The sequence below is a fragment of the Botryllus schlosseri genome, chromosome 16 (genome assembly GCF_051294905.1).
Source record: "Botryllus schlosseri isolate E-star chromosome 16, Bs_hap1, whole genome shotgun sequence".
In the NCBI taxonomy this organism is placed as follows: Eukaryota; Metazoa; Chordata; class Ascidiacea; order Stolidobranchia; family Styelidae; genus Botryllus; species Botryllus schlosseri.
Genome location: NC_137251.1, coordinates 7,785,885 through 7,812,634, shown reverse-complemented (window position 1 = coordinate 7,812,634; position 26,750 = coordinate 7,785,885). Strand labels below are relative to the sequence as shown.

Below are 26,750 nucleotides of genomic sequence, written 5' to 3'. Positions count from 1 at the left end.
ATACTTGAATTTGCACGTAATAATAGCAGAAAATATTTTTTCACCTCAAAACAGTGCTCTTTTCCCAAAATACTGTGATGTAACGGCCTGATGACGGCATCGTCTTCTACGGTTAAATCCAACATCTCGGGACTTTCGATAGTTGGCGTGAAGAAATTCAATCCGATCTCAGACTCTGGCTTGTTGCCGACCCCTTGCGACACCCAGGATCTGAAAAAAGACAACAAAATATTGGCGCGAAATGCTAAAATAGTCCGTACCCAAGACACAAACACAAAATAAAATTGTGCATTTGTGCACAACAGAACTTGATTTTTGTTTTATAAATCGGTCTGTTCACCACTGGAAACTGACTTATTTACACAGGAAGAGACACACAGATCTTAGAGATAACGAGGTCACAAGAATAAATTTCCTTGAAAACGCCGTGATAGGTCAAGAATTCCAATTCCCGTAAATGGTGAATGCATATGCGCTAGGTGATCATTATTTTATAAGCTGTCATCTCGCTTGTAGAGAAAAATTCCTAATCAATACATGCACCAATGGACCAGCTTTTAATGTCCTAGGTATTGTACAAAAATCCTCTATTACAAGTAGACTTGGCAGACCAAAAACTATGTTCAAATGGATTTTGAAACTTCTTTAAATCATCATTAAAAAAATAAGAGTAGATGATTCAGAACTGAGACAACATTGCAAATTATTAATAATGTCAGGTCGCTAATGGCTGACCAATAAACCTAATAGTGTTACATTGGCAGATCAATAAGAATTGACTTTATGCTATCTGAAGCCGTAACTACAAGACACAAGTTATTGCAGCTGTTTCAAACCTATAGAATCCTAAGCCATCAGCCTGCAGAAAGTTGAGACAATTGCAGATAGTATGGTGATCAGCATCTAAATTTTTAAGCGCCAGGCAGAGTTGCGATAGTGGCAGGAAACACCGGGATTGAAATACAGTATGCTGGTATGCAACAGAGCATCAATCCCAGCGTGAGTGGGATAACATTATGAAGGGAAGTATCTCTGAATGCATATGCGACAGATAGTTGACCTTCTCTAACCTGACAAAACTAGGCCAATAGTTTGATTATGCAAATTGCAATTTATCATGGAAATCCTACCATGAAGCACTACCAAGTACACACCCATTCATGAAGGCTATCAATGTACAAAAACTGACGCATCTTATGGGCCAATGAGCAGTTTTAAGATTGTAAAATTAGTCTCACAGGCTATAGTTTCTATCAATTGATACCATTGGACTTGAATCCTAGAACAAACCTTCTAAGCTATATTTCAGAAAATTGATACACATGGAAATTCCAAACTTTGTTTGCTGTGAGCCACATCACCGCACATTATCAAAATACAACATCGCATGACCGATAGTCACAGATACATGTTATCCGTTGATACATATCACAAATATATCCTTTACGCACCAGCCTGCAGTTTCACCCAATTGCTAATTCCCAAAAACTCGCACTTTTGAGAATAACACCAGTTCACATTTTATACCCTCTGCGCTCACCGGATTGATACCTTTCAAGTCTAACACAGGTCTACTTTTCCGTCATATTCTCACTGATTCCAGATTAAACTCCCATTCACCAATATCAGGATCTAATCCCACCGAATTGAAGCCTGCATAATTCATATATCACACGCCGCTTGCCATATAATGAATTGATAAAGGCCAAAAGGAAGACACCGCATTCTTACTGCAACCATAAATCAAGCCAAGAATAGAAATAACATTACGTGTATCACATATCTTCCATGTGTGTATCACATATCTTCCATGTCGGCTACTAAAGCATATGTTTTCCAGCACTGCATAGACAGGAATGACCTGAGTGTGACATGGAACCGCAGTGCTCATAATTAGACAAATGCTACTTAGCAGCCACCATTCCAAAATCACTCAGAGAATGAGTCAGTATTAGAATCAAAAGTCCTTGCATATGGTTGTAGACTCATTTGTATAAACAGTGAACAGATTCAAACAACCAGTGAGTGCTCACTGCACACACATTCAGGTATCGATATAAGTTACAAACACCAACACTTCCTGTTAGGGATTAGAAACCTGAGTAATATGCACATAATTATTAGCCTAGTCACGAAGCGCTACATTGCTTTCATCGCTCTGTAAATTGGTTAGCAATTGTTATCTTTTATTAAATAACAGTTGTTCTTGGAACCGTGCATTAAACTATCCGCATATAGCATAGCATAGCATAACTATTACAGTACCCATTTATCACAGGGCCACTCGCTATCCATGGTACAAAAAAATTGCCGGGACAATCAAAAAACTATTTTCGATTGACTTGACAATATTATAATGTGAATGCTTGGATGGCTAGACTTGCAATTTGCACTCCATTTATAACAGACCCTATTGCCAGATAGTTTAAAATGAGATCTAATGAGAGAAAGAAAGATAGAAAGTGATCTTGTGAGCTTGTATTTGGGTAAAAAAATAAGTAAACCCAACCAGGATTTGCAAGATGCAGCATTTAGCAGTTAGTATTTGGTTTCAGTCATGAATTTTAGGCACAAACATTTGATACGCTACACTATTCAAATTTTTGCTGCAAGGTCTTGAACGGTGTCGTTTGAAAAAACATGATAGCTTCAACATTCAAAGTATCGCATATTTGCAAGGAGCACGGCACCGTTTGCAAGCGTCAATTTATAATGACACAAATCACATCGACTGGCTTCAAATTTCAATGTGAAAATATTCACTAAATCTTTGCATTCCCCACTTCTCCCTGCATCTTGCTCAATTCGCAAGCCTCAATTCATTCAACACATACTTCTATCTCCTATTCCTGTATCTGTACAGTGCAATGTATTTACTGCATGAAAATGATGCCAGAAGGAAATTCGCCCCCGAAGAACTCGAGAAAGAAAGGGTGGAAAATTAATGAAAGGTGCACGTTCAATGAACTATATGAGCTGCGATAGTACACAGAGGAAATTGTCACAAAGCTGATACGCTCATTCTCAAGACTTGTCTTATCTAAGCGGCACCGAACAAGCCTAGCATGAATGCATCATCAATCCATCTACTACAATACCAACCATTCCCTCTCCCTGGCTAGTTCAATGCTTCATATACTTTAGATAGAAGATCGCACAGAATGCATGGATAAATCTCGCAAGAAACACAGAAACAGGTAACCAGCTAGCTTACAAAAAACTTACAGATGATTTGCAGTGCAACGAAGGCCAATGCTGCTTGCATTAATGGTGCGAGGGACAGGAAACAACAACATGTTTGTGTCTCACAGCTATGATTGTTAGCGGCCAATCGAGAGACTCAAAGCACAAAAATAAACGACGCCCGCCTACGAATTCAGACAACTTTAAATGCCTCACCCGAAACATAGCAGTCCCGAGCAGCAAAAGGACCGTCTCAAACCCGGCAAACACAGCATAATCACCTTCCCGCACCTCGCTATCGTATAAAACACTGACACACTACCATATTCGCAATACATTGCGCTAGCGGACGTGTTCGGTAATATCCATGCGTCACCATCATAGTCCTTCCTTCATATACCGTTACGTGCTAAGCAGAGTCGTGCAAGCAGGTGACTCGCATGCAGCTATAGGAAAGATGAGTCACGCTTTCCTGTTCCGTATCAACGGCGTCTGGAAACACCTCAAGACGTGTCATTCCACCGAGACGCAAGGAAAATTCTCACGGAAAATTCCTCGGTCTAATGAAAACTGCATTGGCAGAGCTTTGACATTGGTATCACGCTTGGTGACAGTTTTCAAGAATACCAGCATCCACATCTGTTGTTGATTGCCTGAGCAAGCGTTTTCTCAATCTGGTAACACCTCTATCTGATATATGTCGAACGGGATTTATTGCCAGACGCAATCACGGAAATGAACATAATATTGTTCTCCAACATAGTGGCCACACTACCAGGTTACTTTGGTATCTTTGGTTCAAGATTTGCCAGTATATTGAAAGCAGATGGTTGGTGAATGGTGGGTGATGCAAAACTCAAAGACTGCTTTCAACACGAAGACCCTCAATAATTATATTTTAGCAAGACTTGAATTTTTTTACACATGAAAAAAGTCTTGGGTTAATGTATAAATCAACCATGAATATAGTCTTGAAAGTGGACTTGTATGTTGATGACAAAGTACTAATTACTAGCCGAACACCAAACATTAAAAATCGATTTTCAGAGTTTAAAATAATTGCCATAGCAAGATATTCTAGACTGCCCCTGCACTGTTACCAACTGAATGCTCGTCGGTAGTCACAACTCACAAAGACATTCATAATGGAGTTAATGAAGTTAATCCATGACCAGTGACCACATATCACAAAGTTACTTTTCAAGAGATTCTACTTTTGAAAGCTACAATTTCCTACATTTCACCAGGGCAATTCCTTTGGAAAACAATGTCAGGCTATTATTATACCTTAATGACAAAACTTCTTGTAGTTGACTTTACATCGCCTAAGCAATATAAGCTCGCAGCACTGCACTTAGCAGATAAACCGTCATAAAACCCTATCACACTCGTTTGTCGTTGGCCATAAACGTACCGCCACACTTACTTTGTCGACTTTGTCAAGTGTTTCAAGATAAACCCGTCCGGCATAAGAAACAGCTTCTTCAAAAACGTAGCCAGATTCACTATCTTACCGCCCTGTAACTAGTAACCTAAACGGCTCACAACTAAAACCAATACCGCAGTAGCAGTTTCGCAATGCGCCCGATCCTAGCGCAGGATAATATTAAAACAATCTAGCGATCGATTAACGCATCTAACCATGATACGAAAGTGTGCCAGCTTTAAGACGACACGACCTGCAAAGTCTATTCACGAAGTGTCGCTGACGCGCGATGCCAAGCCAATAATGACGTAAAAAACAACTCACGAGGTGGACGCAAACGGTACGTTTTCCTTTCCAGGCGTCATCCGGGCGGATCTGGCCAAGCGGTTGGCCGGCGTGATCTTCCTCTGTATGTAGCTCTGCAAGACAAGGCGCTGGTGTCAATGCGTTCTATTGCAGGTTTTAGCGTATTGGGAATAGCCCGAGCGGCACGCAGAACAAAGTAATCACTGTAGCATGTGCGCGATTGCGTCATAGCAAGTGGCAAAAATTACCCGATTGAATTTCGCCGTAGCAGCGACAAGCCGTGCATCGGCTATTAAACGCTGCTAAATTTCGTACCGTAAACTATGTCTGCAGTTGATGAAGCCAATCACGATCACAACGGCGATAAGTTTGATTAGAAACATACAATCCACAATTCCGATCTTCCGAGTTGAGTGCAAATAACACAATATATTGCGTATCGGGATAAAAACACACTTCTCCAGACCCTAATAAGTTCAAGCTCGTGTTTGGGACCACACGAACTCGTGATTAACTATGACGTCACAATGATATGATGACATGTGTCGTTCCAGATTACAGGTCAGGCGCAGAAAAGCAACTTCTATACCGCGCGGGTGATATAACCACACAACTTCTTTCGTGAAGTATTCCGTAGGACAGGTCGTTATTGAAATCATTACCGACTCCTAAAATGTAGCATCTATTTTTAACTGTCTTCGCCGACCAAACGTCACCGCCAGCCTGTGTCTGGTTTCACCATATCAATTCCGTCATCAAAACGGACCGTTTTGGGCACACATCGTTAGCCTATACCAGCGCGTCGAAACAACTACACACAGCGTCCGTATCGGGTTTCGATGTAATGCGTCAACGCACTTGACCGAGCGTTAGCGATACATCAAAACAAACTTCTAACAACGAACGTGACCTTCGCATGCGTCAATGATTCGCCAATAGTGGAGCAAAGAATACTATAACACAGACGCTAGACTTTACGCTACAGCCTCACCTGTATCGAAAACCTGAGTACTATCTCACAGGCCAAGTAACTCATATAAACGCGGGCCGGTTCATGAAGTGCTACAACGCCAGACCATTTTACGGTAGGACATTCACAAAATAATAAGCAACGCAAACACTAAATGACGTCAAAACGGAGATACACGAGCAGGTGAACCCTCCGCAAACTTCGTACAATTACAACTGCTTCCGACGCGCCAGCTGATAATATCCCTAAACACACAATCCCGAAAAGGAGAATATCTTCGCGAAAAACGGGGATTTTACCTTCTTTTTGCCAGCAGTCATGTTGACACGATCAGCCAAACTGAAAACCATGAAGATAATCCTAATTCTTCAATAACAGCAGCTCACGATAACGATGAGCGTCGAAACTATATCAAGACGCTTATAGCTTACATAGATACTTACTACACATAGATATGTTAATAGCAGGGACACAATAACCAAATGCATACTATTATGATGACGTTGCGCGCAATATGATGCGCAATCCTTGTTTACCGACAGGCAGCAGATCCATTTAATCACTGCGCGAGTCGTCAATCTCTTGAAAAACAACAGCACCAAACATAGTAGCCCTGCCTATGAAAACTTTTTGTTTCAGCGACCACGCGCGGAAATATTATAATAGTCTATACACGCGTCTTGTGGGTATCTGTATTGAACAGTAAAGCCCATGATTTCATTCGCTACTTAAGAAAACCGGAAATCAATTCCGCCGAACCAATCAAAGTCTTTTGTACCGACACTGTCGCCCTTACTGGCAAGCGACACATAAATTCTATAACACAATCGTCGCATTACTCAAATTCGTAAACGAACCAAACGCAAAAAACAGCCTATCACAAAGAAGCCTCCCTCGCCTGCCGATAAAGCCCTGTAAAAGTTAACTTTTCGTCGTAAAACGACATCTGCACGCTACGAAGAAAGCCTGCATCGCGAATATTTAATAAGTCACTCAAATTCGTAAAAACACTTCGCGCGTCGACACAAAAACAAGGTCTTTACAGCTATCGGCTTGAGGCAGAATATCATACATCGTACGCGAGTAGCGAATAATAAATAATTCTACACTTTCGGCTAACCGATTTCAGACCGCAGTGAGATCATCAAAAACTATATTTACAACTATAACATCTTGTCACGTGATACCAGCAAAGGCGGCGATGATTTGATTACAGCCAGACACGCTACGAATACAGCCCTAGTCGATTGGATCTCATTAAGCCTGCGGTGCGCGGTCATATTTTCATTGTCGGGTCGCGGGGATTATCTGTGCCCCCGCAATGGCGATAACGCGTCGAAATGCTTCTTGTTTACGGAAGGAAAATGATGTTTTCAATGAGTTAGTGACGTAAAAATCGAATAACGGAAGGCGAAATTAAAACAACTCGGCAATGGCGATGCCCTTCTCATTACCGGCGACAGGGTATTAGTGACGATGCATCGTTCGAACGAACCGTGCTGATTGACGGAAGGGGGGCGTACGTCACGCGGCCGTGAATGGGAGGCGTGGCCGGGACGAGAGGCGGTTGACGGAAACTCGCGAAGCATCTATCAGCCGCCAAAGCCGATTCGCAGCGGAATCAAATAATTATCAAGGAAGATATGCAGGTCCCAACTGGAGCGCTAAGTTGGTATAAATATATGCATACACAGTACTATGGATTGTGTCAAGCGACGGGTAAATGGCCAAATTGGAAACTCATTTCACAAGCAATGCATTCATTACCATACGTGGTAAATGACGAAGTGCTTCTACTTTTCGAAGGACTGAAGGTTTCTGGCTACTTGACTAAAAATGTACGTGATTTTTATTTCTACTTGAGAACCTCAGTTCGTTACTCAAGTAGTCCATCCTCATGGCATGCAAACACTCTATTGCGACTAAACTCTCAAATGACGTCACAACGTGCTTTTCAATTAAGGGGTAGGCGTATTATACCCTCTGGCTGTCTCATCGTAATACAGGCCTTTATAATATTATTTTTCAGAACTCTTATAAAAGAAAGCTTAACCTGTAGACATTTCGTAAAGCTCAGGCAAACCAAAGTCATGTCGGCAATAAAGTACACCGTTCCGCCAAACGAGTTCGTAGCCCAACATTGAGCTAGGTCCTATAGGACTGTGATCATGGTCTGCTCAGAGGTGTAAGTCGGACGGACCAAGCCTATTGTACGGGCTCGAATTTAGAAAATAATTGTGACTCAAGTCCAGCTGTCTTGTCTTGTGCTCAATATACAGTGTGCACGGCCCAATTACACCTTCTGGGTTCGCTACCACGACGAATACCACACGGTTATTTCACAATCAAAGCCCTCGCCAAATAGTCGCTCAAAAAATTAATTCTACAGAGAAGGTAACATTCGATACAGTTATTCAAACTAAGAGTCATAGCGGCTATGCTTCAGTTCGGCCATAACGTAACTAACAAAGGCCCGGTCATCACAACACTGACAAACGCGAAACACAAATCAAAAATCGTTCGCAAACAGGACCGATTACATGCGAAGGCATGACGCACCGCCAAGAAAACAATACGTAATGCACGCAGCAGGACACAAAAACCGCACGCAGCGAGCAATCCCAAGCCTCAATAAACAAAGTATTCCTATAGGATGAGTAAGAGGTTCTACCATTATCCGCTTTTCGACCTACAATTGCAATTTTCGATTCGGCAACCTCGCTACATATCGAGGATGAATACAAAATAACGGATCACGGACACGGCTGTCGCAAAATGTGTGTTTCACTCGGCCGCGCGCGAGACTACCGTTCAATACAGATACGATTGAGCTTCTGTTCGAGCACCAGGCACATTTGTGATCCTACGCAGAGTCGCACACACATTGTAGAATTACCGCCAGTATTAAAGGCGCAGGCATCATCGCATAGAGACCATCGACCCATCCATTAGCGGTCTGCAATTTCAGTATAGAGATGCAGAGTTCATTCGGTCTGAAGAGATGCCCGGACTGAATAATTGACGCGGAACGCATAATAAAAATCTCCATAAAACCGCAATCAATGCGCTTCGGGTCTTGCCGCGCGTGTAACTTCTGCCGGCGAACCGTAAAGCGCGCGGCTGCGATTAAGAATTATGACATTATCTACGCGACTTATCGGCTGATTAGACGCTTTCTTTTCTCCGAAGGAGCCTCGGGACTTTGATACGCCGTGACATTAACACATTGACCAAACCTAATGTATGTAGCGATAGGCGATATATCTGTTCGTGAAACGACAATTAAGCCCTCTAACGACTTTTTCGACTGCGAAATGCGAAGTTTTTTTCTATATTAAGCGCCACGATTTCGCTGTGCCTGCATTAAACCGCCAATTCTTCTAGGTATGAGGTCATAATAAGTGGCACACGTATGCTTAATTCCGAAACAAATCAGATACATAATCGATGTAGCCAGCCCTAGCATTTACGCTGCGGATAATTCGAACTTGAACTCGTCGAATGCAATATTTTGTACCTACTTTAGATATATGACACAAAACATCCAATCAAGGTCAAATCGATCATCCAGTTTGATCGGAAGACGAGTACCGCATATTATGACGTCATAACAGTAACGTTAGAAATGTCGCTCCATGAATAATAATAGTAGCCTCGTACAAGTTTTTCTTTGCTGAATTGCTGAACTACGGGCAACCAAGCTTTACAGGCCCCAGCCGTGCATATACAATACAGCATTGAAACTATATTTTGAGAAGATAAAAATACTACCATTGATAAGAAGGCGTATACTTAATTACTCGAAATTATCGACCCTCGCTACTCGAAACAAATTATTAAAACTGACCCTCGAACCTTTGAGCCCACTCCTTCTCATAACAAGCCCGGAGATATAGTTTATTCCGAATACTTGACGCCTCTAAACACGCTTACCCTAGAAAACCCAGTATAGTCGGGCTTTCTGCATTACCAGTAACAACACAACATCCGTCACTGCCCTTCGCGCTGTGAATCACACGATTCAGACATCATCAGCAGCAAAGTCATACAGAACGCGATAATGCCAACGCCAATACCAGGCGTCTGTTACGAAACAACAAAGTCATTACCTCATAAGCGCAAGAGTACGACCTCTCTTTCTTGCGGAAGCAATATTTCCCGGACCGCCCGCGCGACAGGTACGGTATCGGTATGGTGCAGGACTGAAAGTTTCTCATGGCGAAAGGCAAGTACCCGCGTACAGACGGCGCTACCTCGTCCCAACACTCCATCGCGGCTAACCGGCAACCGACCAACAGTAGCGGTGTTCGTGCAATATTCGCGATACGCGTTTAGTAGAAGTAACGCCGCGGAGCCTTGCCTCCTGGGCACAATTTACGGGCAGTGTAGGGTGCAATTAAACGGTAATTTCTCTCGGGCATTTCGGTAATGACGGAGCGGGACCGCGAAACGGTGGAACAGACCGCTCGTCTGTCTTCGAAAGCGGCTGGACTTCCGTTGATAATTCCCGCAGCGAGCTACAAGAAGTGTGTACTCATAATCCCTCCTTTGTCATCACAATGTTCATAGTTAACTACAAATTGTTCGGCATACGTATAAGTATAAATCAACACTGACGGCGTTCATACAAAGTGCGTTCCAATGAACAGAGAAAATATTTTATACTAGCGAGAAGCGACATCCTAATATGGATTGCAATTACCGCAATTACGTAACGTGACTCGGACAGTAGTAGAAAATTTGCTAATGTAACAAATCCATGTCGAAGTTTTTTTGAATACCGGAATCAGGTAACTCTACAAATAACGATGTTTTATTAACGAGAAGTATTATTTCCATACTTTGTTCCCGGAGTGGGGGGCATTGGACACTCAGCACAGCGCTACGCATGTTCGTGGAAATGTCGTTTCTGTGACTTAACCGATTCGCAGCATTGTCAAAAAGGGCTGTATCATGGTGATGGATATGAAAAACGAAATGATTTTGGATAATAAGGAGCTGGCACGGTCGAAAATTATATTTATATATACTTCGTTACCTTATGTAGAAGAAACACATCTCAATTGTTTTACTATATGCGACGCCATACTAGAATACTTGATTCGAATCGAAGCTTACTTCAACACAGACCGCGATCAAACGAAGAACGTCAACTGATCAAAACGTAGAGACGGGGACGCATTTAAAGTACAGGCTCGTGTTGAACGAAGTCTGGCAGGCAACTTGAAAAGGGCGGGTTGGTCTCCCAGCTAACAGTTTAAAGACATGGGCTATGCCGCTTATTCCGATGCGTTTATTTCCGTGCTTTGATATTCACTTCTGTTCTATAAGGCTTTCAGAATAGTCGTTCATCCATCGATATGCTGAATAAATTAAGCCGAATATGCGTGTTTGCTTGGGTAAATGATCTCGCAAAGTTGGGCGGTTTCGGTATGACGCAAACCGGCGTTAACAGTCGCATTTGCGGAAGCAAGTTATTTCGAGTCTTCCGCGACAAGATGCCGGTGCCCAGGCCGCTATCGTGTCCACTGTCCATTCATTAGTAACAGACAGAAAAGTAATGCAAGGCGTTCGATTCTGACACTTGATCATTGGCATTCGGTTGTAATAGACAGTCTTCAACTCTAACATTTAAAACAACCTTGGTGAGCGACAGGTTTGCGAAGGGGCAAAATCTAACATTGCGATGTTTCAAAGAGTAGACCGAGCGCCATACGCAATTGAACTCAAGCAGCAGCAATATCCGTTATCTGAATCACAAATTTTCAAAATAAACCCTTCGACTCAAAAAAGAAAAAAGGTTTCTATAAGGCAGCGATTTTTCGCTTACAAGGATAATACGAAGTCAGAAGTGGACTTGTAACTGCGCGACACTAATGAACGGACGTTAACCATATTCAATTCACACTTCCCGTCGCTCACAGCGAGTGCGTACAAGGAGTTTTCGAGACACCTGCGACACACGCAGAAATAGCTATCCAAACAGCCTGTGGGAATGCGATACCGTGCAATTAGGCTTTATAGCGCGTGTGCGTCATGTCTCATTTCGGGATATCAACGCCTCCCATTACACCTGAATTAGAAGCCATACACCGCACGGGTTTATCATCGCACGCATGTCATTATGGGGTCGGAATTTGGCTGGCGATTGACTGGTATTTTCCCACTCCATTATTACACTATAATGCAGCCCGTCGGTGTACGTTTGAGATTCAACGAACTCGGTTCGCGGGAGCTTCGCGCTCAGAATACATACATACACAGTAGGCGCACATCCAAGGTCATAGGTCGAACTTGATCTGTAGCCTGAATGGGGTAATCATGATTTGTAATCATATGCGATTACAAAGATTACAGTATGTTTAAGTAAAGGTAATCGATTTCATTTTAAAGAAACGATTACAAAAGTCTTTAGTCTTACAAGGGCCTTGACATAAATTGTAAACATAAGTTTATGTGTTGTATCACATACAGAATTTCGACATTCGAATTTGATTTCACCCTATTACTGACGTTCGCTCCTGATGAGAGTCAGTCGAAAGCTTTTAGCGAATAAATTAACACTATGAAGTTATTGTTTCGTGTTATTCTGAAGTTCTGTACCCCAAATGGCTTATCACATTATTGACGGTGGGAACATCGGATTTGTGAGCTTCGCTGCTAATCACTACACATATTTAAGTATTAGCTGTGCTCATTGATTGCGTCATAACAAATTACATCGACTCACAAAGCTGTTCGAATCGTTATTTCGCTACTCTTTACTCATAATTTGAATCTACAGACTATATATTATATGTATCATATTGTAGCTTGAGTCAGAACGAAAATTGGTGGGCGCGACGAAGTCACGCAATGGACATATGACTTACAAGTAATTGTAGTTAAATTTTCATGATGTCGCCTCGTCTCAATCGCTGTTATTTTTTAATATGCGCTCATTGTAGAAATCTAAATCAGTGGTTCTCAACCGGGCTTCCCGCTGTTGCGTTTCCACCGAAGAATACGATGGCACTTTCTGAGGCGAAGTCTCGCATTTCTAGTGTCTGAACGGGAACAGCAGATTCGCAATAAATATATTCATTACAATGTTTTGTTGTGCGTGAAAACACGATGAAAATCATATTTAACGGTTTTGATCTTTGAACACTCTGCTGATGCATAGTTCATTTTGTGCACCATGAGTGATGATGTACATTTTCGATTTTATAACCCAGCGACAGTCTTGGGTTCCATGTATGTCAGCAGAATGCCGCAAGGGTTACCCGGGCTGATAAACGTTAAGAGCCACCGATCTACATGTAATCGCTAATAATCGTGATTACTTTTACATGTAATCGTAATCGTAACTGACCACATCGAGATTTTGCTGTAATCGTGATCGCGAGTTCATATCAACGCTTCCGCAGTGACGTAACCAGAACGGAAAAATAATAATAACAAAGAGGTTACGTATCGGATTCATCGTCATGTAACGCAAGGAAATGGCATAACAATGTGTGTGGCACAATTTGAGGGGTAAGAACGCATCTTCGGCGACCAACTACGCCAGTCTGGATCGACAACAGGTAGCATACCAACCTTCAGCGACTTATTCCTCTTAACCTCCGCGATATTCATTTTATGCGACGAAAACCCGGAATCGGAATTCGTACGGGGCAAAGACCGGTTCTTCCGCACGTACAGCGCGTCCCGGCTGGACACCGACCGCGAAGTGGGCCGGCCGTACGGCTCGGTGGGCGAGGGCAACGGGCTGTTGTCCGGTATCGACGCCAGGCCGCCGGTGTCGAAATATCTCCGCGCGGATCCAGATAATCCCAGCCCGTCTTCGGCCTCAAAGCTCTTCTTGCGCATATATTGGCCCCTTGTCTCGAAGGCTGCCATGGTTCTACACTAACTACACAGGGGCGTGACCCTGCTGCAGATCTACACGCATGGAACAGACACAAAACAATGTAAATTGGCCCGAAAAGTAACATGTTACATGAAAGTAACGTCATGATTCAATTGCTGTCTATCTCATATGCGTTATGTCTGTAAGATGAAGCGTGGAAACGAAAGCTCGAAACTGCCGAAAACGCAATATTTTTTGTTGAATCGCAAACAGGCCTACGGATCCAACGCACTATCGGGATAGACAATGTACAATACACCACGTAAGCTCACTTGCGACGTATTAGAAAACACCGATCAGACAAATTATGGAATCGCGCGCATGTATTTCTATTACTGGAAGTTTAATAGACACATGGGCCTTTACCCGACGGAGCAGTCACAGGTTTGACCAGTCCGCTTTGCACAGGCAGCCTACTTCAAAACAGTGTCCAACACGGTAAAATAACGTATAGACAACTGACATTGAACCTGAACCAACCTTTCCTTCTCTTGAGTGAAACGAATTACGCACTCACACCGGTTCCGAACGGAGCCATTTCTAATCGATCGAAATTGGTCACAACCAGTGGAAAATTGCGTTCGCCATCAGCAGGATATACAACGATCTGTTGAATCATAGATTACCCAGCATATGACACGCTAGAGTCGTGCGCATCGCAAGTTCAAACGTCTTCGGGGTGGTGACAAAATCGCCATGTGCGACAGACATAGTCACTGTATATCGGTCGGTGATGTGCAGGTTTCGTGCGAAACGGTTTGAAGGTACGGTTTCAGTGTCGGCGGAGCTACTCACATCCGAACTTCGTGGAATATTTCGCTTTCCCCTAACCCAACCACAATGTTCGCCGAAACCCTAACTTTCACCGTGACTGATTTCTTAACGAGTGGCGTAGCTCGGCGACTGCCACGAATGAATACAATGACACGTGTCGCAGGTTTACGCGGAAAGCTGATGCAGACTACCAAGACTACATGCTCCATTGAGGTCGATTCCCGGCGGAAAACGAAAACGTGCCGCTCGAAACCGATGGAAAAATCGAAACGTTAAGAGAGCGGAAAATAGGGAATCTTTGTATGGCTACATCCCTACATCATTCATCCGCATAACACACAATCCTGACTCCCATTTTTAATCCATCAAGGGAAATCGCGATATTTTCATCCTGCGTTCACAATACTTCCGACCTTCCGAGTACGGAGAACTATACACCGAGGATCCAGAACACTAGAACAGCGCTATCAAAGTGTGTCGGCCAGTGATAGAGTTCGGAACCGGGTAGAGTTCGGACCGGATTTTGCACAATTTTGAGGTCGGATTCGGATTCTATTGCAGCTTTTGTTTCGGATGTTTGCCAAAGGTCGAAGCAAATAGAAACCAGCTAACCCTAACCTTAGCCTTTGTAAAGACTACTCTGCTCATATGTATAATCAGGATTATTCGGAGAAGTTATTCAATTCAGATTCTGGGCGACATTATTCGGATTCGTGCGGATTTTTTGGTTCAGATTAGGACGGATAGATCCTCACAGACTTCGACTGTCTTTCGGATTCTCAGAAATCAATATCCGCTCCTCACTGGTATCGGCATGCCTAATTACCAGAGGTGGTCACTGGTCAGTGACTAAGTAATTCTACTTTTTAGGAGGAAAGTTAGTCTACTTGCGCTGGTTTAAAAATAGTTTAATTTCAGGCTACTTACACCTCATTTTGGGCCTAGAATAGTTCTTGGAAATTACTATTTCTTCTAGAGTAGAAAATTACGACTTCTACTTCTACTTAAATAATGACTGAGTTGACCGTATCTGGTAATTACCTATGTGCCTGATAATTGTTGACCATACATACACTTCATATTACCACTCTGTGGCGGTTAAACAAATCTACGACGTACACTTGTGCGCTGAATGCGGCCTCAAATAAAGCAACCAATACCGTTAGTTCCAAAAATAATACAGTCGAACTAAATCTGTGTATCATCCCGGGCTGCATCGGCCCGTCATAAGATAAACGCAAAATGTGAGGTGAGGACTGTTCACATTATGTCATCCTTCCTATTGCGCCGCCCAATTTAAAATCATTATCGGCCGCGACGGAGAAACTTCAATACCGCGAACTTGATAGCTGCTATCATCCCTCGACACGAGGCCAATACATGCATTCTCGACGTGTGACAAGGCAATAGCGATGGTTAAATAAACCAACTACGTCCAATCTCACAAAGTATTGGCCGCTACACCTATGTTCTACTCAGCGCAATCCAATCAGAAGATTCGAAAACACTTCAGAATCGATGCTACAATATTTCGGTCCGCCGAAATTCCACTATAAGCCTCAACCGACCATAGACTCTCCTAAAATCACAAAATCGCGACAAAAGACACTTAAACACGCCACCGTCAGCATTCTGATAAGAATTGTCATCGCACAGCTAGGTAATTGCTTCTACACTCTGCCTGCAAGCATCGATGCAATAGCATGTTCATGTTCATGTTCATGTTCAACTGTTCATCTTGATCAGCCGATACGCGATAACGCATACCGCAAACAGCACAGGCTGCACACACTTTTCCATTATCAGAACACACCCACGGAATGTCACAACGGCGGCGCAGTTGTTCAAATACACACCCCACACATCTGCCAATTCCCAAGCTATCGGCCGACCTAATCGCGATCTAACAGAAGCGCACCTCAAGCAAAATTAATAACTGGTAGTCACGTAAAAGCTGCCTTTGATGCAATTCACCGTTGGCCTCGCGCTAACTCCAGCTGCAGGCTACTGCATCAGTTTTTGAGAGTCGGGAGAGATTACATTCGCCGCAACCGGCCTTCGTCAAGGAGATATCCTGTATTGGGCGTATTATGATCAAACAGAGAAACGCTGACGGTAACGAAACGCGCGTACGTTACTTTTAAACCACGGTCAGCAACGTTCTCGATCCGCTACTACCTTTATTGATGGCATTTCCGGTCACGAGCCAAGGGGTCGACTAAATATTAATGCTCCAAGAGCCCCACCACCGAAGGCACAGCTCTGGTACCAAGTTGTGAAGTAAATGTGAAATTCCTAACTCGCCAACAACCTATTTACAATTCAAGATTCCTCAACACAGTCGAAAAACACGGTACTACCGACTTCCTGATATATTTCACTTAGCTGACGACTAATACACTTCGAAATAATTGTGATTATGACGTCGTACGAGACCAACCAGCCATGCACAATGCACAACTAGACTGTTAGCGCGGTCTCTCTATCTCTCTCAAGTGTAATTCCATTGCTGATTCAACTTGAAAATGCGTCATATTATCTGCGAATTACATAACCGGGTCAATCGATAGGTTAACTATAGCCACGGCAAATTCCTGAACATCCATAGGAACGCCTGCCTGTGAATCGGCGAAAAGCAACATAGCCCGCGCACGACAGCGGCATCAAAAACGCGGCAAACATCCACCCGCTTTACGTTTCTAACAACTCCGCAATCTGTAACCGTACACCCGTTGCAAGTCGGCCCACTTCCGCTGGATTTTGAAGTAGCCAATTCCAGCGCGGCACAGACGCGCCTGCCACCTCTGGCCTACATCAATTCCCGTTCCGTTCATTGCAAGTTGGACTCGAATTATGAGCGACTGTGTCTATAACCCCGCGTCGGGTGAGCCACACTTTTCTGAATGAGCACATCCGCACACTTCCAACGCCGGCGCTGAACGATGCATTGTCGTATGGAGCCAGGCTATATACGCTGTATTCAGTGTTCCCATCGTCAGAACAATGCGATCGCGCAAGTACAACTTTTGCGGCGTTTTCCAATACTAGACGGGTCGCATGTCTAAATTACTACCGCCACAAAGATAAATGCTATCTGGTCTCTGGTTCTGCAAGTTTCAATCCGGTAACCTTCGATTAACGGGGTTCGCGGGGAGCACGCGCGGTATTACTAATTTCCGTCTTTGCCAGCAGTTTATTCAGCGCGACATTACGCGCCTCGATCACAAGCGCGATGAATGGACGACCTAGGAAGCGCTGGGAGAACGGACTTTCGACGAATGCAGCATGGAATACACAGGACCGGCTCCTGCCGCGCCGTGCGCGAAAAAAGTTTCGACGCGATCTCCAGGTGATCAGTAACAAAGCACTCTTACTTTTTCTGAGCACTAAAGTAGGTTAATTGGCTACTAATTACTCAAATGGTTAGGATTGTAGACTACTTCAACTTCTACTCGACAGTTTTCAGTTTACTAGGCGAAATCAGGCCTAGAATACTTACTTTTTTACTTACTCGGAAACGGTTACTTCTCCCTATACTTGAGTACAAATTTGGGATTCCTTGATCATCTCTAGTGACAACTGTGCGCGCCTCTACACGGAGTAACACACCCAAACAATGCTGACACAAGACACTGAAGCATCACGAATGTACTTCTCAGCCATATTTACTAACAGCTCAGCCAAAATGCGGGTTTTCGTCACGTCATCACCGAAACGTGACGTGGTTTACAGCTTGGTAAGTCGACCAGATTGTATCCGTCCACAAAGGCACATTGTCGGACACTGGCCCTAGTTTTTTTAGCCTCGCCAAGGAAGACCTAACTTATTACTACGCTTTATTACTGCGACTGTTTCTCGTGGCTACACAACAGATGTCGTGTACCTGCGAATACCCTGTTTGAGACAGTGCGCATCAAACCACTTATAAATACCCAGCGAATTCTATAAATCCCGAATTTGAACATATACTCGAGCCTGATCTCGGCACGACAAAGACTAAAATTATAGCTAAACGCGCCTAATGACACCGCCACTTAACCGCCGCAATCCCAAATAAAGACAGCGCGGCTTAATCCGGCCGCTCGTAAGCGCACGCTAAGCGGTACATTTCATCTGCAGCATTGTTACGACACAGAACAGGAAAAGGCCCGCGCGCTATCGAATGTGTGCTCGTCATTTCATGACAAGATATTACTTAGCCCGGGCTCCATTCACGAAAACGACATTGAATCACCGAACTCAGCGCATGATCTAGATTAGTGTGACGTAACAGCCGCCATTCAGACAGACGTTCGACGCATGCGCAAGGCTCGTGTTAGCGCAGCGTTGCCGATACTATATGCACCATAAGGAAAGACACATCACAGCCTACAATCACCTTGAGCAGCTTCAAATAAGCTAGCTGGCAATAGAGAATTTAGTCCGATGAACAATAGCCTGGCTAACTGCACTTTGTCCACTGTAATGTACTCGTTAGCAGAGCACATTTGAGCTTCTACACTAGAGACTGGACCAGACGCAACCGATTCACAATTACCAATGTTTTTCTAATTGCGCACGACCGTGGGTGTAGGACTGTAGGATGAGAGTGTTTGATATTATAAACCGGACACGGAGTTCAAGTCCGGATCCCGGATCCACAACCGAATCCGGAAAAAACTTTTACATCGTATTATTAAATAGAATTCCATGTGGTGGGAAGAAATAGTCGTCACTGCAGGACCAATCGTCTAATATTGCGAGTCAGTAATAAATGAACAAGTGCGCGCCTCTGGAATCATCATTCTTGTTTCTGCTTACGCAGCGGAACAATGTTTACTAGTGTGATCGTTTAGCAACTAATAACATTCGACGCTTGCTGTCGCGGCGCTATGATAACAAGCGACCAGAGACGAGAGCACGTAATTGGACGTGAAGATGACAAAACTATTTCCAGATTTCGTCCGCCCTCGACTCGCCATTAGGGTTGGGACTTCGGGATCAAATTTGAAATCCCGGGATAGGGATTTCCCGGGATTTTCGCTCCTCAATCCCGGGATTCCCCGGGATTAGAAAAGTAGTAAAATAGACATACAAGTTACACAAATAACATTTAGTCCTTGTGATATTGAATTGACGCAAAACATAAGAGCATCAAGAGTATCATCGTTTAGATCAGGGGTCCCAAACTCCAATTTTATCGCGGGGCAATTTCGTAGTTTTTGATGACGCGGCAGGCAGCAGCATCAAATAGGGGTATAATATGTATTTCCCAGTACGCCTTTTTTGTAGGACCTTGCAGATTGGCATTCCATACACATTGTGAAAATGTAATACACTATTGTAATATTATTCACAGTTGCCACGAAAAAGTCATATTTTTCAATATTTTTTGAAAATATTGTTGTGCTTGGCATAATTTGGCGACATAAGGAGTTATATAGACAGTTAGAAACCATGCGAGACGACAAATGAATCGTGTCATCGTAAAAGCTGTCGCATTATAATTTAGCAGCTAGGGGACGTTTGATGTGTGATAGCGATTCAGGTTTTTGGAGTGGTTTCAGAATGAAATTTCAAGTTCTCAAATCCGAAATCTGAAATTTTCGAGTTTAATATTGTCGAATGCTTGAAAAGTCAAAACGCCGACGTGGGCCACAGAAACAGTTCTGGCGGGCCGCGTGTTTGAGGCCACTGTTCTAGACAATCAGCCGAGTATGTGACACTGCTTTATTACCAAAATAAGAGATATGGCGCTACATAAGCCTTGGTAGATGCTGTTCCCGAATCCCGGGATCGGGATTGCTTCCAATCCCGGGATCGGGATTGCTTCAAATCCCGGGATCCCGGGATCGGGATTTCCCGGGGTCCCAACGCTACTCGCCGTTTCACGAAATCAAGTTCGGAGGCGTATTGAGACGCCAAATTGCGAAAGATTATAGATTTCCACGCTGATTCTTGGCTAAATCGCGAGAAATCACACGGTCAGGTATTGGAAATGCCAGGAATTGAATTCGGGACATGAAACTGAAGTTCCAAAGCAGGGGTCAGCAACACGCGGCCCGCATGCGGCCATTAAGGTCGTATATTGCTTCCCCACAAGATCAAGCTTTACGAGGTGATAGTTTTCCAGCAAGTAGGCTACCATGTCTAGCTAACCCCAATATCGAGGATTTTTGCGCTGAATAGTGTTGGCAGGTATCCTGCGCCGCTCATGGTTAAAAATATAATGAAAGTGATGAAAATAATATTTTTTGTTTAATTTGTATTTTTATATTAAAAGATTATTTCTATTGCGGTAACTATGCCCGTCGTCCATGTTTGAGAGCGTTGTACTGGCGTAAAGTTTTAATAACATGGTTATTAATCTATGTGGCGTATTTTATCTCAATATTGAATTCATGCGGCCAGCGACCTGTACGAAATTTGAAAAATGGCCCGCGACCCGTTTGGAGTTGGCGACCCCTGTAATAAAGCGACAAATGCTGTGCCACGACGCCTGAAACGTTGCGCATACAAATACGCAAGGTTTGAAATAAAATAACAATCTATGATCGCAGATTCGCAGCACGCTCGATCCCAGACGAAGTGATATTAGATTGATATACCACAAACAGGGGCATAGCCAGCGAGGCCAAATTCGCCTTGAACCCGGAAGAAGTGATATTATGTTGATATTCCACGAACAGGGGGATTAGTCAGGGAGACGAAATTCGTCTTTGACAACTCTAATTTCCGATTGCGAAAATGTGACGTCAACTGTTTCATTATACATCACAATATATCCACGACGCCAGATCATTGGTAATGCAAATTTCGCATCCCAAAAATTATCAGATGTCACTTCAAGTTTTCATCCTGGTCACGCCTATAGACACATTTACACTATCAGACGGATAAACCCCGCGAAAAATTACGAATATCCGAGAGACCCCACGCCACTGAGATCATAGCAGCGGAACTAGCCCGGCCTCATCCAAGAAACGCCTAAACTATTCGTCACCAGCATACAGGAAGCTAAAGTCTCTACTTCCAACCATCCCTAATCGCCAGTACCAAATAACATGTGCATGTGCATTGTGCACATGTGCAAGCCCCGCACATCTTACACGGCTAAGCTGACTAAATCAACTAGGGGTGCATTTAAAACAAATGGTAGTTTGAAACACTTTGTTTAAAACATGCTGTGTTTTTTAAGTCGTATAATTATGAAATTATGCCATAAGTGTGTAAATACTTTCCAAAAAACATGTTCTATGAGCCTACGGACGACTACCACTCGATATAGCCGACGTATACGACATGGGATGGTTGAAACCCTCAAAACAGTTGGTTTCAACAGCTATATTACGTAGATATAGCTCATTGGTACGGAATGCATGTTCTGATGATGATGACCGCCGATCGTAAAGATGCTGCATGACGATGTAGTCCTGGTAAAGATATTTTTGGTCCGTATATGACAGGGGTTGAAAGCTTATTTCGTCAAAGGAGCTATATTTACCCTATATTTTCAATCGTCAATTTCAACCAACTATGACGTCACAAATGAACATTCGTGACGTCATTGCTTTGAAAAATATTTAAAAAGAAACATGTTTTAAACTTGTGTCTTCAATTGATTTTTGTTTTAAACACAGCCCTAAACACAACGCATCATCCATGAGTGTCCCTAATGGGCACCGGATCCGGGCAATTAAACTACGTCACGCGCACAGAAAACGGCCATACACCTAAACAACCGTTACGACAGAAACCGTGACATTTCACCGCCCGCGTATCGCACACGGCGACTGGGAAGAACCACCAGTCAGCGCATGGATCGCCAGCGATTCATTTCGACGCCAACGAAGTACAAGGGTCACCGCGAAATTCCAAAACCTCAAAGGATGATCTCACACGGATTACTTTCGATACATCTCAACCGGCAATAGCATATCGCGTTCGGGCATCGTGCGATCTGCGACAGACTTGGACAGCTAGAAAATTTTCAGCTTTTCTGAATTAGATTATAATTAGAATTAGAGCTACACAGTTTTTCCAAATTAGATTAGAATTAGAATTAGAGCTACACTGCTTTTTCCAAATTAGATTAGAATTAGAATTAGAGCTACTAAGCTTTTTCCAAATTACATTATAATTGGAATTAGAGCTACTTAGTTCGCAAAAACTTGGAAATTGAATGAAATTGTATATGGGAAATGAATACAGCAAAATGCAGTTCGCATCAAATCACAGTGCGTGGTGCAAAAGGCCGTGAGGCGATAAGCGCCACATATTTTTGTTTAATAAACAACAATAACAGTGCATTCCCATAACCATGAGAATGGTTAACTTCTGTACACCAAGCTTGGCTCGATTTTTACTATACTTTAATGAAATATTACTTCTTTTATGGTAACCGTGGGCATCGCCCATGTTAGTCAGAATGGCGATGCACTAACGTAAGGTTTTAGAAACTAGAATGTTGTTCGCAGACTACAAGCTACTCTAGCAGGCTATTGTTCGTCATAATATCTACTATGACTGCACGGTGTAAGTAAGGCGATGGCGGCTGGGCACTGGATTTCCCTGCGCAAGAGGGACATTCTTTTCAACTCACTGCAATAGTGCAATATGCCTCGGACAAAGAGGCATTTTCAGGAAAACAATAATTAGATTAGAACTAGAATTAGAGAATACGGACATTTCACAAATTAGATTAGAATTAGAATTAGAGCATAAGAACATTTCACAAATTAGATTAGAATTACAATTAGAGCATAAGAACACTTCACAAATTAGATTAGAATTAGAGCACGGAAGCATTTCACAAATTAGATTAGAATTAGATTACTGGCATTTCGCTCTAATTTAGTGAAATTAGACAACTAGAATTATCTAGTCGTCCAAGTCTGATCTGCGAAACCGCGAACGATACCGGCCACGACGACTCAGTACCTTGCCGCAGATCTCGATACCCGCGGCGATGAGGGTCAATATCTGAAATCACGCAAAGCGGCACCTCGCTCGTTTCCAGAGTGGTCAGTAACGAATTACTTCTACTTTTTCGGGGGATTCCAGTACGTTTTGCCTATTTGCACCACATTTATGCTAAGCATTGTCGTAAAATTAGGGTGAAATAGCCCCTGTATGACTGTATCACGCGCAATGGGAAATGACTAGCCGCATGGTCGGTGGACGGTTTCCGATATCGCTAAATAACTTCAACACGGCGGATTTGACGTCATACCGCGATAAAAACGGGCGAATCGCGACGCAACGTGAAGTTCCAGACTCGCGCATGAATTTGCGCCGTTACTGGATGTAAATCAGGACAGTATTTAAACGAAATCGCGTATCTCCAGATTTCCACCATGGAACAGTGCGAAGATCAATAACACTTTCTGGTACAAAATTTTGCTTTCACGCCCATTCCAATGAGTGAAAACATGCCAAATACACCGATTCTTACGCAAGTTATATTCCAGGAGCATCCCAAGAAAGCGCAAAGAGATGATACACATAACCCACTCCGCCCCTGGGACATATCTCCATACGAACCACCGACTCGTTTTCCTCCATCGGAATGAGTGTGAAATCAGTGGCGATACCAAGAAGTGATTTGCAGCCAAGGCTAGAGTAGAAAATCTGACAAACACTAAAACACATATTTTCCGCCAATGTAGGCTATTTACGGTGTACGTACAGGCGGAAAGCCTCTGTAGGTGCAGACTCCAAATATTTCCTTGGTTGGCGCTCTCGGTAGCATTTGCCAATGCAAGCACGCAGTCAATCTAGGTATAGTAGATGATTGATATAAATTTACCTTGCTGCCGGGTCCCGACGCCGGTTCTCCTCGCTGAAACCGTTCGTGGACATCTGAAAAGTAAAGTATCTCGTTGAAAATGCAGGACGGATAGGATATGCGATAGCTCAACAAACGCAACGCGCTGTACGAACAAAAATCCTGCAATCCCGATCGGCTACAAGACAGAATAGCGTACGAATAAGAGCTGAAATACACAGGAATTGAAACCGAATGTCCGCCACTGAAAACTGTGAGACTATACAAAAGATGCCGTTTTTACGTCCGAATCTCACAAAACAATATCTCGCCCTAAGACAAGCATACCATACGTATGTCAGTCTTACCCACGGAAATGTATTTCGTCACTAAACAACACTAGCGCTGGGCAAATCGCGGTACGGATTCCTCATATTTTGAAATATGAAACTTTTATGAGACCACAAATAAAATGATGCCAGACCGCTACAATGTAGAAAATTTGGTATTTTTCACGATATTGTTTATATATGGCCTTTATCACAACGCCCCGGGTTATCAAACTATTTGACAGAAATGCCCCTCCGTCAATGTGCCCCAGGGTTTTTTGTATACTGGTAAGTTGCCACGGCGAAAGGAAAGCATTGAAACAACATTTCCAGTCGATGAAATAACTCGCAGCCTGCGCAATGAGCCGTAGTAAACACCAAAGTGGAACGGATAGCCCAGACCAGTACTATACGGGATTATAAGATATGCAAATAGTCCTCTGCCCTCCATGATTCGATCCAAATCAACACGCAGACTTTTGCAGAAAAAGCGGGACGGGGTGACTCGGACACGTATTTGAATATGACAAATGCCGCACGCCGAAGCATGGGCCTATTCGTCATTTCCGCCGTCCCGCGGGAGTCAGAATCGAAACGACAAACCCCTCTTCAGGAAATTGCAATACAAAAAATTCGCGGCACTCGCGCCGAAAGAGACGTCGTTCGATTCTGGGGACTACAAAAACATCACATGTTCATTGTTCATACCCTGGTCAAACGCAACCGTAACTAGTTAATTACAGATACCGTTTCACGCTACAGTCAAAGGGAAGAGAGGGTGGAAAAGAGGGTAGAAAACGTGACGTCACAATGTCCCGAATTCATGATGGCAACACGTAATCGTCGAAAACGACCGCACGCCAACGCTTCAATGTGACGTCACAGTCATCCGTAAGTCCGACAGGGCGTCTGCCGTCCGTTCGCTACTCAAGCCAGGCTCAATTTACGGAAAATCTATAACAATGTAATCCGCGGCGACGGCTCATTTAGCACCATTTCGCCAGTTTGAACACCTCACAGATGTCTGACGTTGACTAAATCGATATTGATTAACAAACCGATGCGAGTTAAGCAAGCAAACAACGCACAGATAACATTTGCGTCGATTAGGATTCTACCAATTGATTGGCATGATTGCAAGGTCGCGGCAAACGGAACAAAATGACACGCAATAGATTCAAATCGGGTTCAGAACACAAAAATCGCTGCACGCTGACCGCCGAAGCGCGATAACTAAGACACGGATACGCCATCTCGCGAGCGCGAAGATACGCGAGCCGCAAAACCATCTTTGATTCGACCGGTATTATCGAACAGAATCGATTACAGCTAATGTCATCGCAAACCTGTAAACAATAGCGATGTACTCTGCAACGTGCACACTGCACAGTGCAAACTCAAACGTTAATTTCGTGCCGGTAGGGCCCGTTTACATTGTATGGCTAGCTAGGGACGCTAGGTGAATAGCACTAAGCATTCTTTTTCAAACAGTCGCGCTGCCCAAGTACTGTACGCAGTATACATGTGGAAATCCTATGCTGGTACTTTACAATTGTGATTTGCCAGTATGTGTCGATGGATGAATGTATGTATGTCCCGACTGCGTCGAATTTGATATATATTATACTGGTGCAAATCGAATGATGCGGAGCAGACTCGTACAAACTAGCAATTTAGTTTGTTGGCGGTCAATTAACTATTGCTTTTTGAGCAGTTGTAGTTCGAGTTGCAGATTTTGAAAATATAGTAGTTCTAGCTGCCCATTAAAATTACAAAATTGCATGCCAAACAACTAGAAAACACGTGTCGCTTTTTGGCGTGAATCGCAATACCGGTGTTCGAGTGCGATGTTCTTGCTGTCATTGCTTGCTCGGAATCATCACTGCTAACAGTGGGGGGGGGGGGAGGGGGGGGGAACAAGCCCTTCCATTTCAAACTTGTAACGATGTTAATACGGAAAGTCGATCCGATTCCGATAAAATAAAAATTTAAAGTTGATTCCGAGCTGAATCTACTTCGTTGTGTTTTAGCTGTTAGCTGCGGATGTTTACATGCCCATTGTTCTAGTTGTAGAAGCTAGTTTTGAAAAGGTCTAGTTCCGGTTGCGCATTTCGAGAATCCAA

General features: G+C 43.4%; 1 protein-coding gene across 8 annotated transcripts in view; it reads right to left on the bottom strand.

The window, feature by feature from the left end:
- Positions 1-26,750, bottom strand: part of LOC145459056 (uncharacterized) — a 64,680-nt gene that overhangs the window by 17,008 nt on the left and 20,922 nt on the right. For 2 of the 8 annotated variants that reach the window (XM_080337636.1, XM_080337637.1), the window contains 3 exons: positions 24,341-24,393; positions 4,934-5,028; positions 45-210 (listed from right to left, as the gene is read on the bottom strand). In XM_080337636.1, the coding sequence (XP_080193762.1) occupies positions 45-210; positions 4,934-5,028; positions 24,341-24,393 (314 nt within the window). Of the gene's footprint in view, positions 1-44; positions 211-3,225; positions 3,377-3,399; positions 4,588-4,609; positions 4,875-4,933; positions 5,029-6,184; positions 9,949-9,994; positions 12,247-13,466; positions 14,007-24,340; positions 24,394-26,750 lie in introns of those variants that run through there. The other 6 variants (XM_080337635.1, XM_080337638.1, XM_080337639.1 and 3 more) reach the window with 6 other exon arrangements.